Genomic DNA, 16484 nt, shown 5'->3' on the forward strand with positions numbered 1-16484 from the left:
AAGCCGTCCCAAGAAATCCAGATGTCTGGTAACCCTAATGCATGCCCAACGATCAGGGCTGGATTAAAAGGTAGGCCCAGAAGGCACGTGCCTAGGGCCTGAAATCATCAGGGGAGCCCTTTGAAGGAGGGTAAACAGAAGACACCTTTCCAATATTTTTTTCTCCAACAGCAATGACCCCCTCCCTGCATCAACGGCAATGGACCGCCCCACCGCATCAACAGCAACATGTCCGGATCAAATGACATCAGAGGGGGGTGGACTGGCAGACGCGGGGAGTTGTTGCAAGGTCCCGCGATGACTGCATCTGCTGGCTTTGCTCGGGAAAAAGTAAGTGACGTCGGAGGGGGATGGACCGGCAGACGCAGTCATTGCGGGACCTTGCAACAACCCCCCGCACTCTGCCGGTATCCACCTCCCTCCAACATTACTTACTTCCTGAGCAGAGCCCTAGCAGCTGCAGTCATTGCGGGACCTTGCTGCTCCCAAACTATGGAGGGAGAGAGAAAGTAGCATACAAGGATGGTGAAGGGAGAGAAAGGGGCAGGTGGTAGGGAGGGTTGGTGGGCAGGGTGGTATGGAAGAGTGGTGGAGGGAGAGAAAGGGGGCAGATACTGATGGAATTGGTGTGCAGAGAAAGGGAGAGAGACATAAGGGGGAAGGATACTGGATGGAAATTGGGTTGGAGGAGAGAAAGGGGGCAGATGCTGATGGAAGGGGGGGAGAGGAAAGAGTGGAATGCCAGACCATGGGGGTGTGGGAGAGGAAAGGGAAGGATAGGAGAGAGATGCCAGACCATTGGAAAGAGGGAAGGGAAGAAGATAGATGCCAGATTAATGGAGATGAAGGGAGAGATGGAAGGAGGAGGCATACAGTTTCTGGAAGGGACATAGAAGGAGAGAAGATGCCATATAGAAGGGCAGAGAGAGGGTAGACAGTGGATGAAAGGAAGAGAGTGACAAGAAGATGAGGAAAGCAGAAACTAGAGAAGACAAGGTGTAAAAAATTTTCTATTTATTATTTTTTTTGCTTTAGGGGAGATGCTTTACTGTTTCTGTGGTGCTGCACTGTATGCAGAGTCCAGCTTCTTGGTGGTTCAAATTTAACCTTTGTCTACGTATTTCTATTTTATCCCCCTCTTTTAAAAAACTGTAGAAGCATTTTTTAGCGCCGGCCGTGGTAGTAACAGCTCTGATGCTCAGAATTCTATGAGAGTCTGAGCTGTTACCACCGTGGCTAAAATCCACACTACAGTTTCGTAAAAGGGGGAGGGGTTAGTTTGTGATTACATATTCCATACTAGGCGAGGGGGTTTTCTGTGTTCTGGGTGTTCGAAAAGACACGGTTTTCTGTTAGGATTGACTGTGTAGGATTGATCTGTACTAGTCTGGCTTGTTTAGTTTTACAATGGGTGTATTGATGTACTGCTCACTGCAGTATGTAAGATGCTGCCTTTTCCTAGGTACACTCTTGTGTGACGTGTGGATAGTTACTAAAAAGTCATGTTTTTCATACAGATGGGGGGGGGTCAAGAAATGATGGGCTCTGGGTGTCACATATGCTATGTACGCCACTGTGCTGGGGTTTTGCTTTTTCCCTTGAAAAAAAAAATGACACACTTGTGACATCGGTGTCTCCCCTCTCTCGCCCTGTGCTACTAATTAAAAATAATAAATAAATTAAAAATAATAAATAGTAATTGAACGGCAGCAGTGAGAAGGGGGCAATGGCGGTGGCTGCCATGCTGGTCAGGAGAAGGGGGCCCAGTGTACTTGTGTGCCTAGGGGGCCTTCCAAGAATTAATCCTGCCCTGCCAACGATATCTCTCATGCAATTTCTATCAGGTCCAGGAGTATCATCAGCTCTTTCACAGTCCTACCACATCACCTATGAAGGGGATGTGCTACAAGCCGTCACTTCCTCTAGCAAACTGAAAACTGCTTTGTTGTTTTGTAAATTTCAGTTTCTGCTTGCCTTAAAATCCCAGATGATATTTGCGGCAATTAGATATGCGTGAATCTAAAGACGTAACTAATTTGTTCCAAGCTCCATATGTTGGGAGAATGAAATGAAGCTGCTATTTGTAATTTTGGCAGACTGCCCCGGTCTGTCAACTCTTTTTCCATGTTCCTACGCTAGACTGTCTGCTGGCACTCCCCTTCTCACAACAGTGACTCTCCCTTCCTCTTTATTGTGGAAAATAATATGTTCCTGTTTTGTCTTTAGGGAAGCCAAGATGGGCTCTTGTGACGTGTGTGGGAATGTCAGATGGAAATGATGTTATTTTTTTTTTTTTTTTTTTCATCCTATCGTTCTTACAAAAGTGAGATGTAAAAAAAAAAAAAAGTCCTCATTTCAGGATTCCCTTTCCTCAAACTGCTGAACACAGGAGATTTCTATAAATTCTGGGGGCCAACAAACTTGTTATAATGAAAGTCTTCACTTCCTGCTTTGTGAAACTGAACGTGCGAGGGAAGCCCACACAGTGCACATGCTCAATCTTTACACATGCGCAGGAGGCAGGCCTCCCTCGCACATGCTCAGTTTCACAAACACCAAACGTGTGCAGGGTGAGGGGCCAACACGTCAGCAGCCCAGGAAAAGCACCGCTGGCAGGCTTCAGATGGAGGAGGGTTTCTGCTGGCAGGGCTTGGGGGACCCCCAACCAATTCAGTTATGTGTAGGGTTACCAAACATCTGGATTTTCTCCAGACAAGTCCTCCTTTTGAGGACATGTCCGGGGGTCCGAACAGCTTTTCAAAACCCAGCAGCAGGAAGCGGGGCTAGGTTGGGACTGGGGCGTGATGGGGAAGGGGTGGGTAGAACTGGGTGGGCCAGGGGCAGGTCTAAGGGGTCTGGATTTTCTGAACTGAACATCTGGTAACCCTATGACCGGGGGTCCAGATGGCTTTTCAAAACCCAGCACTTTATCCGGGTTTTGAAAAGCTCTCTCAAAATTGCGTCAGGTAGTAGGGCATGCTCCCATGCAGGGATGCCCTCCTGCCCAACGAGAGCAGGCAGCAGGAGGCAGGGCTAGGGCAGGACTTGGGTGTAACTGGGTGGACCTGAGGGCGGGTCTAGAGGGGTCCGGATTTTACTATAGTAACATAGTAAGGGGAGGCGGAGGGGGCAGACCTTCCTGGGCGCCAGCCATCTATCCTCCTCTCTGCCGCACGCACGCGCCTTCAATTCCACGCCACCATACCTCTAGTTCTTTGCCAGCATGAGCAGCAGCTCCAACCTACTGCTCGCGCCAGCCTCGGTGCCCCTTTCTGCCGTTACTCCAGGTCCCGCGAAAAGGAAGCGACATCAGTGGGAGAGCCGACGCTGGCAGCAAGTTAGAGAGGTTGCTCGCACTGGAGAAGCTAAACAGGTAGGGGAAGGAGAGCGTGCACGCACAGCAGGTTGGGGGGCGGAGAAGTGAGCAAGGGTGGCGCCACTGTCCCAAGCACCTCCCACCCTCACTACACCACAGGCTATGTGGTTTCCGCAAGGGAGACGGAGAGTGGCGGGGAGCAGGGCAAAATTTTGTGCTTCCCCATGTTGGGCTCTGGAACCCCCCCCAGAATCCAAGGTCTGGCTATGCACCTGGCATAGTGTTTAGGCACAAATCTGGCATATGCATGCAAAAGGGGAAATTCTACAAATCTGCTGAACATTAGGCGGACCAGTGATCTAATGGATGCAACGTGTCGACATGACAGCTCCGCATAAAAACACACTTACGTACCCGTTTATAGAATAGTACTAAAGTGTCTCTGTGTGGATCTGACCATGCAGTGTTTCTAGGATTTGGGGAATCTGTGCCCAACTTGCATGCCAGGTTCTATACCTGGTTTCGGTTGATGTAAATCTTTGTGCCCGAAGTTGAGCACAGATTCTGGTACTATCCATTGTTCTATAGAGTGCTGATCCTACAATGCCAGTTCTGGAATACCGTTTAGCATCAATTTTTTTTGTGTGTGCTGAATTTTGAGCCCCATTTATAGAATTTCCCCTATACCAGGGGTGTCAATGTCGGTCCTCGAGAGCCGCAATCCAGTTGGGTTTTCAGGATTTTCCCAATGAATATGCATGAGATCTATTTGCATGCACTGCTTTCATTGTATGCTAATAGATCTCATGCATATTCATTGGGGAAATACTGAATTCCGGCCCTCGAGGACCGACATTTGACACCCCTGCCCTATAATGTATATACATATTTATAAGTCAATCTCATTTATAGTTTGGGAGCCAAAACTGCTGTCATCTGTCAAGGCTGAAAATGGGTCTAACATTACTCCCTCCCTCCCCCTCCCCTCCATCTCTAGGCCCAACAGTGGTTCCCCTCCACCCATCTCTCCCATTATCCAGCATCTCTCTGCCCCTTTCTTTTTCTCTTCCTCTTTTCCTCCCTCCTCCCAGTGCTTGGTCCAGCATCTTTCCTTCCCTCCATCTATAGTTTGACATCTTCCCCTCTATCTCAACCCCCCCCCCTTTAAAACTTGTCTTCTAGAGCAGTGGTTCCCAACCCTGTCCTGGAGGACCACCAGGCCAGTCGGGTTTTCAGGATAGCCCTAATGAATATGCATGGAGCAAATTTGCATGCCTGGCACCTCCATTATATGTAGATCTCTCTCATGCATATTCATTAGGGCTATCCTGAAAACCTGACTGGCCTGGTGGTCCTCCAGGACAGGGTTGGGAACCACTGTTCTAGAGAACAGCAGCCACGCAGTGATACACCTAGGCCACCTACTGTCTGCTCCAGAGTGTTCCTTCTGACTCTTCCTGCCCATGCGGAAACAGGAAGTTGCATCAAAGGTGGCAGGAAGGGCCCGAGGAAATGCTCCAGAGCACGCAGAAGTTGCCCTAAGTATATCGCTGCACTGCTGCTGCTCTCTAGAAGACAAATGTGGAGGCACAATGGGAGGTGGGGGATTGAGAGAGAGAAGTCATACCATGCGTGGGCAGAAGGAGGGAAGTGGTGGAATAGATGTTGGCTCGCACCATTGATGGGAGTGGGGGATTCATTTTATGAGCCACTATTCATATGATCCATGGATAAGACAATCCTGGTTTATTGAAGGCATCTTAACATCTAAATTTTTCAACTTCTACATGAGTATATAGGGTATATTCCAGCTTTTTTATGGTATACAAGCATATCAGTTGCTTAAATGTAAGCACTTTCTTTAAAGAATTACTTCCAGTGTGTTATAGGTAGTGCTGACCGATTCAGGGAAAAAAATTTTCAATTTGATTTGGCCTGTTGAATTGATTTTTCAATTCAATTCACTTTTCCCACCCAACTGGGTGTTTTTTTCAAATGGCCTAGGTTTATTTTGTAGCCTCTTCACCCACCCCACCCTCTTTTGCCCTCTCCAACCCCATGTTAGTGCTGTAAACAAAACAAAAAAAGACTTTTCCTCTCTCTGGTAGGTCCTAGTTCACGCTCACTGTCTAACACCAGCTCTGGCAGGATATACATTTGAAATCTGACATATTGTAATCACAAAATAGAAAATAAAATTATTTTTTCTACCTTTGGTCATTTTATTATTTAAATCATGTTGGTCCCAGGCTCTGGTTTCTGTTTGTCTTCTGTTAACTGACTCACCAGGGTCTCCTGCCCATTTAAAGTTTTCTTATTTCTCCGTGCTCACTATTCATCTTTCATCTCTGTACCTTCCCTTCCATTGCCATAGCCAACATTTCTATTTCTTTCCCAATGTCTACCATCTCTCCCTCCTTGCCTTGTGCCCTGGGTCAAACCTATTCACCTCCATGCAACATCTCTCCCTTCCTCCCTCCATTATCATGTGTAACATTTCTTTCTGTCTTTCCATGCAGCATCTCTCCCTGCCCTCCACCCTATGTTCAACATTTCTCTCTCTTCTCCATGTATGTTTCTCTCCCCTCCACCAAATGCAGGATTTCTTCCTCTCTCCCCTTTCTACCTCTCTGTTGCATCTCTCCCTTCATCTCCTCCACCCAATGTCCAACAATTCTTTCTTTGTCCTCTCTCCGCCCATTTGCAGCAGCTTTCCATCCCTCCCTCTCATTCCCCTGTGCAGCAGCCTTCCATCCCTCCTATCCCCCTGTGCAAAACTTCCCAATTGACCCTCCCCCATCCCCTCCCCCTGTGAAACCTGACATTCTGATGGGCCTCCTAAAGCAGCAGCAGTGGTAGCAGAGGCATGCTGGCAGAGGCAGTAATCTGAACAGGCTGCTCACGGTCTGCCCCGCTATGGGTTTCCTCTGCCGCGTCATTAGTGATGTCATCAGTGATGCAGCAGAGGGAAGCCTGGCAGGGCAGGCCAGGAGTAGCCTGTTCACTGCACTGCCTTTGCCTGCTGGCCACTGCCACTGCTGCTTTAGGAGATCCGGACTATGTTAGAAGACCCAGGACTTGCTGAATCGTTGAGGCCAATGTTTTTAGAAAACAAATCGATTCACTGAAGTGAATCGGTGAATTGGACAGTACTAGTTATCGGTGCTAAAATTTACACTCTAAAGAATTACCTCCAATGTATTATAGGTACTAAAAATGACTTTAGCAAACTGTAGATTTCAGATTAATATCTTGGATCTCTATCTGTTGGTTCAGTTTGCAAGGACCCTGGGGTAGTGCTGCCCAATTCACGATTTGAATCGGTTCACCGATTCATTTCGGGTGAATCGATTCGAATTGATTTAAAAAATTTTAAAAATCGACCTCCCGATTCGGTAACTGACCCTCCCCCCTCACCCCCTAAAGCAGAAGCGGCAGTGCTGCTCTTGCTGGCCAGCTGCTGCCGCACTTGCTTTAGAGGGCAAGGGGGGAGGGTCAGTCGGGAAATGCTGGTGTCCGGTTCCCCTCTGGCCTCCTACTGATGTCCAGCGTCCCCTCTGGCCTCCGGCTGGTGTCCGGCTTCCCCCCTGGCCTCCCGCACATGATTTACCTACTAACAGCAGCCTGCAGAGAAGATCTCTGGGGCTAGCGATCTCTGCAAGCTGCTATAGAACTTCGGAGATGTTTCCTCTGCCGCGGTCCTGCCCCTCCTCCGCCATCAGAGGCAGGATCACAGCAGAGGAAACAGCTCTGAAGACCTATATCAGCTTGCAGAGATCACTAGCCCCAGCAATCTTCTCTGCAGGTTGCTGCTGGTAGGTAAATCGCGCACAGGAGGCCAGAGGGAACACGCAGGCCTTCCGGGAAGGTACATAGTCCTTTGGGGTGCAGTTCTTCAGGGGGGTATAGGCCTTCAGGGGTGGGATGCAGGGCTTCAGGGGTAGGGTGCAGGCCTTCAAGGGGGGGAACAGACCTTCAGGGGAGGGGGGTCCTGGTGTAGAAGTACACGGAGAGAGGGAGGGAAGGAGGGGGTTCAAAGAGATGAGCATATGCCGGACCTTGGGGGGGAAGAAATAATGGGTCTAAAAACAGAGGAGAGGGAGAGAGATGGTGGCAATGGGATTTAGGGAGGGAAAGAACAGAAAGGGAGAGAAGTTGGACACAAGGGATGGTGTGGAGGGGGGATAGATATACTGGATAGGAGGGTAGTTGGGAAAAGCAAGGGAGATATGGTGGACTCTGGGGTGGTGGGGAAGGAGGGAGAGATGCTGGATGAAAGGGTAGTTGAGAAAAGGTGGATCTGTGGATGGAGACAAGAAAAAGGAAAGATGCCAGATCTCCTGGGGAGGGAAGGGAATAGGAAGGGGAGGACAGAGATGGCAGATGGATGGTTAGCACGGAGAAAGAAGAAAGAAGGAGATCCTGGCAAGCAAGTTATCAGAAGACAACCAGAGCCTCGGATCAACAAGATTTGAATAATGACCAGACAACATAAGATAGAAAAATAATTTTATTTTCTGTTTTGTGATTACAATATGTCAGATTTGAAATGTGTATCCTGCCAGAGCTGGTGTTAGACCGCAAACGTGAGCTAGGATTTAACAGAGAGAAGAAAAGTCCTTTTTGTTTGTTTATTTTGTTTACACCACAGCGCCAGTGTGGTTAGGAGAAGGCAAAGGGGGTGAAGAAGCTATAAAATAAACCCCCCCAGGATGTTTGAAAAAAACACCCAATTGGGCAGGAAAATTGAATCGAATCAAAAAAAATCGGTTCAATAGGCTGAATTTTTTTTCCTGAATGGGGCAGCACTACCCCGGGGGAAAGCACGTAATATCACGCCTTCCTTATTCTGAAACTGCTATTAGGAATCCTTCCAGAAGTACGCATGGGGTGGAGGGAAGAATGTGAGAACTCACTAACCTGCAATAAAGAAGGTGATGAAATTATCCAACATTAGTTCATCGTCGTAGTCTCCTTCTTGCTCTGAGTGGATAGAAATAGGACACGGTTTGTACCACATTGTACACATGTTAGCATGAATGAATTCTTCTGTAGAAGTACATGGTGCGGAAGAGGCTGTGCAAAGCAGAAGACCAAGTGGCCCAGTGCATTGCCACAATTATCAAGTTGCTATATACATGGGGAGGAAAGAATAAGTTCCAACACGCCCTACTGAAAAATCTTCAGGCCTCCTTTCCCCCCTCCCCCCACTAATAAAAACATGTTCCGATTCTCTTTCTATGCTCTTGGTTTAACAACTATGTCCACTTCGTCTTCTTGTCTGCCCAAAGCATCAGATCATTTTTATGGAAGGCATAAAAGAGGCAAAAATTTGTAAACAACCTGAAAAATACCGCTGGTCAGGAGACACCAGGAAGGGACAAGATGATCAGCTCTGTGTGGCCATGTTTCTGCTAGTGCCTGCCTCAAGAGTTCAACGTCAGATATAAGTGAAATCAACATATTCCAAAATGCATTTGGATACCACACATCAATCTCTTATGTGAATCAAATTTGTGCCACTATGATTCTTATATGATTCACATAAGAGATTGAGGCTTGGTACCCAAATATATTTTGGGATATGCTGCCAAAACATGGTTGTGTCAAATCATTGTCCAATCAGAATGGTGCACAAAAAGTGTCTTTCAACTCATCTGATTAATCCAATATCTTTATTCATCCAAAGTAACTCATTGACTCGACATGTACATGTTTCGGCCTCCAGTATTGTTTCTATGTTTTTCTATGTAATTGTATGTTTAATTAGCTATTCATATTTTTATGTATATGATTCATAGACTCCTGATGCAGGCCGGAAGGCAGAAACATGTACATGTTGAGTCAATGAGTTACTTTGGATGAATAAAGATATTGGATTAATCAGATGAGTTGAAAGACACTTTTTGTGCACCATTCTGATTGGACATTTCCACTTTGGTTTTGCTCTCTTGTATTTTCTGGATTTGTTTCCCCTGTTCTTGTGTGTCAAGTCATTGTCATCAATAAAGTCTGTCTTTGGCCATAATGGTTGTTCTTCTTCTTGGTGTCTCCTGACCAGATTGTATTCTTTAGGTTGTCACATAGACAGCGCAATGCTTTTTTGTTTAGGGGGGGGGGGTCCAAAAGCTCTGCCCTAGCCCCAGCAGGATCCTGTGGCATGACCCCTCTCTCCAGCTACCAACTCCCCCACCTACTTTCCCCGGTCACTGTAATTTTAAATCTTTGGGCAGCTGCCAGAGAGCGTCAATGAGCCAGCCTGCCCCACAAGTTTTTATTCTGCAGCGACGTCCTCTTTCCACGTGGGCGGGACGCTGCAGAATGAAGGGTTCCAAGCTAGGCCTGCTTGTTGACGCTGCATCGTGGCTGCCCGGAGATTTAAAATTACAGCGGTCGGGAGGAGGTAGGTGGGGGGAGTAGAGCCAGAACTTGATGCTTCTGCCTGCCAATTTGGAGGGAGACCATGTGGCCTCCCCCATTCTGAAGCCTGTGGGTTGTCAGATCATTTTTATGCCTGCTGTATGTAACATGGAGGCAAGACCAGCCATTAATAACGATGTCTAGAGCTTAATGCTAGCATTGATATGTAAAGCTATGTATGGTCCATGTGGGCTATAGATTACAGGGCTGGTTACATTGAAAGACAAATGAAGACCCTTTAAATCAAGACCCATATAATTTTCTAACAGCTCTTCTACTCAGTAATCCAGGGGAAGGTGAAAACGATGTTAATTCCAAAATTCAATCATGTGATAGTCTCTTTCAATTAATGAGAGAACTACTGTTTCTGAACTATGTGCTTTTTCTTCCACTTTGAGGCAGCAGAAAGGAATGCTTCGCTCCAAAAGGCCCTCAGAACACAGCAGACTCTGCCTAATAAAGGAGGAGGCCTTATAAATATTCCCAAGAGGGAAAATACTGTGTGCCGCCCCCTGATCGAAATTGTGTGTTCCAATTGTGAACCTCAGGGATTCACTTAATGGATTACAATTACTCAATTCAATTAATCCCAATCCAGTATTGTGCATTCTGGTTTCCCAAATATGGATCAGCTCACCTCTTAAGATGATCTAGCAAAATTTTGTGACTCCGAGAGCCGCTGCATCCCACTGAAAAGTGAACAATCAAAATGCATTGGAGTGGGCGCAAGTACCCTGAACAGCAATACATCCCACTCAAATTACCAGCGCTCTGCAAAATCTTGGTCAAGATGTCTTGGGGCACCTCTTCTCTGCTCTGAATGGCTTGTTTCCTTTTCTGGATGCACTCTTTTCCGGTCTTCCGCAGCAGTTCGACAGATTCCTGAACCTCCCATATAAACTTGCGATGCTGCGGCATGTACTACAGATGGCGACAAAGAGAGCAGGATGGTTCGATTCCCACTGCAAATCCTTGTGACCCTGGGCAAGACACTTAACCCTCCAGGTATTAAAAAAACACCTTAGACTGTGAGCCCACTAAGGACTAAGAATGGTGCCTGCCTATAAAGTTTATGGTGCTGTATACATTTAGTAAGAAACTTCCCATCTCCTATTTTCCTGCCTGTCCAAATAACTGGTTGCCCAATACTGTAATTGCTTAGTTCATAATGCTGAAAAAAACCCAATCTTCTGTTAGATTACAGATCATACTCCAGTAAAGTCACTCCCACTTAACTTTTTCAGAACATATCTCAACAGTTCTGAAATCTGGAGATTTTGCCCTTCCTCGGTTACACTCTATCCAGGACTTTTTGAATTACTACAGACTCTTTATCATACATATATAACGACCTATGTGAATTACATATATAACGACCTATGTGAATTACATATATAACGACCTATGTGAATTACTACAGACTCTTTATCATACATATAACATGACCTATGTGTATGATAAAGTTACTGGTTCCTGCAGATGGGCAGACTGGATGGGCCATTTGGCCTTTATCTGCCATCATGTTTCTATGTTACTAAAGTTCTGTGATATCACAATGCAGGTGTAAAGAGCCTTAGCCTATAGGAAGAGGAGATGCAAATGTTAAGAGCCTTAGCCAACAGGGAGAGGAGGAGACAGTGGATGCTGTGGATGGGCAGACTGGATGGGCCATTTGGCCTTTATCTGCCATCAGTTTCTATGTTACTAAAGTTCTGTGACATCACAATGCAGGTGTAAAGAGCCTTAGCCTATAGGAAGAGGAGATGCAAATGTTAAGAGCCTTAACCAATAGAGAGAGGAGGAGATAGTTGATGCTGCAGATGGACAGACTGGATGGGCCATTTGGCCTTTATCTGCCATTATGTTTCTATGTTTCTATATGAACAATATCCTTTTAAAGAAGACGTCTCTTACTGCCTATGTCAAGCATCCTATTGAGCTTAAAAATTCTTAATTAAATGGTCTCAAACTCCGCAAGACCCTTTCTTTCTTTCTCTCCCCCAAGCCACTGCTGCCAATTTTTCTCTGCTTCCCTGATGCCGAAAATGCCAGGCCTTCACCGGGCCCACAAGCCTTCCCCCCCCTTCCGACATCAATTCTGATGTCGAAGAGGAAGTTCCGTGCCTGGGAAGTGATGTCAGAGAAAGAGCCGCCGCTGGCGCAACAGCAGCTTGGGGGTTTCTGCTAGCACCAGGAATGTTACAGAGGATGCGGCATGCGTGAGGCAGGAGGGGGTGGGGAAGAAGCATGTGAAGGTAGGGCGGGGGAGGGGCACCACCACCCTGGATGCCTCTCCCCCTCGCTACAACACTGTCTCCTACTGTAGTACATTGGACTGATCCATGAAATAAGTCAGTGGCTCAGCATTAGCCCAAAGGAGGCTGGCCCTGGCATTTATTTACTTATTCATTCATTCAGTTTTCTATAGTGTTTTCCCAGGGGAGCTCAGGGTGGTTTACATGAATTTATTCAGGTACTTAAGCATTTTTCCCTGTCTGTTTCGGCAGGCTCACAATCTATCTAATGTACCTGGGTCAATGGGAGGATTAAGTGGCTTATCCAAGGTCATAAGGTGCTGAGGCTGTAGCTTTAACCACTGCACCATTCTAGCAATCAAAATGTAGTAAAAGTGAGCCACGTAAAGGACAATCCAGCCAATGTGACATCACTGATGAGGTTGGCTCTTAGGCATTGGTGGAATGAGGCATTATGATGTCACAATACCAGCTCTGGTTATCAGAGGCTGAAATTTTTCACACTGTTTATTTACCCTATTTTCTATATTGTTCTCCCAAGGGAGCTCAGAATGGTTTACATCAGGGCTACTTTTAAAATGACCAAGTCAAAATGATTTACCAACAATAAAAATTATAAACATATATTTATTTATTTATATACCTTGTTTCCCTGAAAATAAGACAGTGTCTTATATTAATTTGAGGCCCCAAAAATGCTCTAAGGCTTATTTTCAGGATAGGTCTTATTTTTTCATGTACATGATCATTTCTCCCTTCCTCTCCTTCACCCCAATTCTTCCTCTTTCCTTTCTCTCCCCCACATGTACAGCATCTTTCCTCCCCTCTCATCCATCCCCTTGTGCCTTCCCTCTGCAGCATCTTTCTACCCCTCCCTCCCATGCTCGTGCAGCAGAACCCTTGCACAGCTTCTGTCCCTCCCTTCTGTGCAGCTGCAGCAGAACCTTTGAGTAGCCCCCCTGCAGCCGAACCCCCATTGACCATTCCATCCTTCCATCTCTCCCTCCCATCCGAACCCCGCCAACTACAAGACCTACTTACCTCCCTCCACAGAACAGTGTCGGCAGCACTCTATACAGGCTGCTTCGCGGCCTTCTCCCACCAGGGCCTTCATGCGCCACACTACTGATAATATCTTTAGTGTTCGGCAGAGGGAATACCCTGGTGGGAGAAGGCTACAAAGCAGCCTGTTTAGAGTGCTACCAATGTTGCTTTTTGGAGGGAGCGATGTAGGTCTCACGGTTGGCGGGGTTCGGATGGGAGGGAGATATAGAAGGATAGGAGGGTCAGCAGGGGTTTGGCTGCGTGGCAGGGGGAGGGGCTGCTCAAGGATTCTGCTGCACAGAAGGGAGGGATAGAAACGATTGACTCGCGTTGCTTTTGCAATCGACCGGTAGATCACGATCGATGTGTTGGGTACCCCTGGTTTATATGAATTTATTCAGGTACACAAGCATTTTTTCCTGCCTGTCCTGGTGGGGATTGAGTGACTTGCCCAGGGTCACAAGGAGCAGTTTGGGTTTGAACTAGAGAATGACACAGGGACTCAATTTCCTGTCCCGTCCCCACAAGTTCTTTCCCTGTCTCTTCCCCATTCCTGCAAGCTATGTCCCCATCTGCTCAAGACTCGAACACTTTAAAATCACAAGTGTTCGAGGCTTGTGCGGTTAAGGCAGAGCTTGCAGGAATGGAGCGGGAACAGGGACAGCGACCAAACTTATAGGGATGGGACAGGGAAATTGAGTTCCAACAGGGATGGGGATAAATTTGTCCCCGTGTCAATCTCTAGATTGAACCTACAACTTTAGGGTGCTGAGGCTGGAGCTTTAAACACTGCGCCACATTCTCCCCCAGAATATGAACAATACTTGCATTTAATTACATTAAAGCACTTTAAATATAGGAATAGATAGTAGGAATTTAAAAAACAAAAACCAACCAGTAGGACAGATGTAGTGCAGGTTTTGTTCTCCCATGAGTATCATGTCCATGAGACAATTGCTTCCCATCCTCAGCTTCTTTTCCTGCCCATTCCAGACAGGACTGTCCCGAGCTAGAAACGTGCCCTGTTGACACATCCCCTTAAGCTCCTATTAGAGAATGACACGGTGACAAAATTCACGGATAACCGTGGGAAATAATCCCATGTCATTTTCTAGTGTCTATTTCAACCTCGGTCCTTCTACACCAGCATTCTTCAAAGCAAAGCTTGCGGGTCAGTGGTTGTGGCCATTCATACTCTGATTCTTATGGGAGCCAAGGATAATGAAGCCATTGTGACATCACTGATGTGATTGGCTCTTAGGAACTGGTGGAATGAGGCATTATGACATCACAATATCTGCTCTGGATACCAGAGACTGTCATTCTGTAGTGTCTGTTTCAACCTCAGTCCTTCTACACCAGCATTCTTCAAAGCAAAGCTTGCGGGTCAGTGGTTGTGGCCATTCATACTCTGATTCTTATGTGAGCCAAGGATAATGAAGCCATTGTGACATCACTGATGTGATTGGCTCTTAGGCACTGGTGGAATGAGGCATTATGACATCACAATATCTGCTCTGGATACCAGAGACTGTCATTCTGTAGTGTCTGTTTCAACCTCAGTCCTTCTACACCAGCATTCTTCAAAGCAAAGCTTGGGTCAGTGGTTGTGGCCATTCATACTCTGATTCTTATGTGAGCCAAGGATAATGAAGCCATTGTGACATCACTGATGTGATTGGCTCTTAGGCACTGGTGGAATGAGGCATTATGACATCACAATATCTGCTCTGGATACCAGAGACTGTCATTCTGTAGTGTCTGTTTCAACCTCAGTCCTTCTACACCAGCATTCTTCAAAGCAAAGCTTGCGGGTCAGTGGTTGTGGCCATTCATGCTCTGATTCTTATGTGAGGCAAGGATGATGAAGCCATTGTGACATCACTGATGTGATTGGCTCTTAGGCACTGGGTGGAATGAGGCATTATGACATCACAATATCTGCTCTGGATACCAGAGACTGTCATTCTGTAGTGTCTGTTTCAACCTCAGTCCTTCTACACCAGCATTCTTCAAAGCAAAGCTTGCGGGTCAGTGGTTGTGGCCATTCATGCTCTGATTCTTATGTGAGGCAAGGATAATGAAGCCATTGTGACATCACTGATGTGATTGGCTCTTAGGCACTGGTGGAATGAGGCATTATGACATCACAATATCTGCTCTGGATACCAGAGACTGTCATTCTGTAGTGTCTGTTTCAACTTCGGTCCTTCTACACCAGCATTCTTCAAAGCAAAGCTTGCGGGTCAGTGGTTGTGGCCATTCATACTCTGATTCTTATGTGAGCCAAGGATAATGAAGCCATTGTGACATCACTGATGTGATTGGCTCTTAGGCACTGGTGGAATGAGGCATTATGACATCACAATATCTGCTCTGGATACCAGAGACTGTCATTCTGTAGTGTCTGTTTCAACCTCGGTCCTTCTACCAGCATTCTTCAAAGCAAAGCTTGCGGGTCAGTGGTTGTGGCCATTCATACTCTGATTCTTATGTGAGCCAAGGATAATGAAGCCATTGTGACATCACTGATGTGATTGGCTCTTAGGCACTGGTGGAATGAGGCATTATGACATCACAATATCTGCTCTGGATACCAGAGACTGTCATTCTGTAGTGTCTGTTTCAACCTCAGTCCTTCTACACCAGCATTCTTCAAAGCAAAGCTTGCGGGTCAGTGGTTGTGGCCATTCATACTCTGATTCTTATGTGAGCCAAGGATAATGAAGCCATTGTGACATCACTGATGTGATTGGCTCTTAGGCACTGGTGGAATGAGGCATTATGACATCACAATATCTGCTCTGGATACCAGAGACTGTCATTCTGTAGTGTCTGTTTCAACCTCAGTCCTTCTACACCAGCATTCTTCAAAGCAAAGCTTGCGGGTCAGTGGTTGTGGCCATTCATGCTCTGATTCTTATGTGAGGCAAGGATAATGAAGCCATTGTGACATCACTGATGTGATTGGCTCTTAGGCACTGGTGGAATGAGGCATTATGACATCACAATATCTGCTCTGGATACCAGAGACTGTCATTCTGTAGTGTCTGTTTCAACCTCAGTCCTTCTACACCAGCATTCTTCAAAGCAAAGCTTGCGGGTCAGTGGTTGTGGCCATTCATGCTCTGATTCTTATGTGAGGCAAGGATAATGAAGCCATTGTGACATCACTGATGTGATTGGCTCTTAGGCACTGGTGGAATGAGGCATTATGACATCACAATATCTGCTCTGGATACCAGAGACTGTCATTCTGTAGTGTCTGTTTCAACTTCGGTCCTTCTACACCAGCATTCTTCAAAGCAAAGCTTGCGGGTCAGTGGTTGTGGCCATTCATACTCTGATTCTTATGTGAGCCAAGGATAATGAAGCCATTGTGACATCACTGATGTGATTGGCTCTTAGGCACTGGTGGAATGAGGCATTATGACATCACAATATCTGCT

General features: G+C 46.5%; 1 protein-coding gene across 1 annotated transcript in view; it reads right to left on the minus strand.

The window, feature by feature from the left end:
- The window catches only part of LOC117363915 (cholesterol 24-hydroxylase-like), a 68923-nt gene that overhangs the window by 21142 nt on the left and 31297 nt on the right, over positions 1 to 16484 (minus strand). Inside the window, 2 exon segments of the mRNA XM_033952486.1 lie at positions 8237 to 8299; positions 10501 to 10657. Of these exon segments, the coding sequence (XP_033808377.1) occupies positions 8237 to 8299; positions 10501 to 10657 (220 nt within the window).

This window comes from Geotrypetes seraphini, chromosome 7 (assembly GCF_902459505.1).
Source record: "Geotrypetes seraphini chromosome 7, aGeoSer1.1, whole genome shotgun sequence".
Lineage (NCBI taxonomy): Eukaryota > Metazoa > Chordata > Amphibia > Gymnophiona > Dermophiidae > Geotrypetes > Geotrypetes seraphini.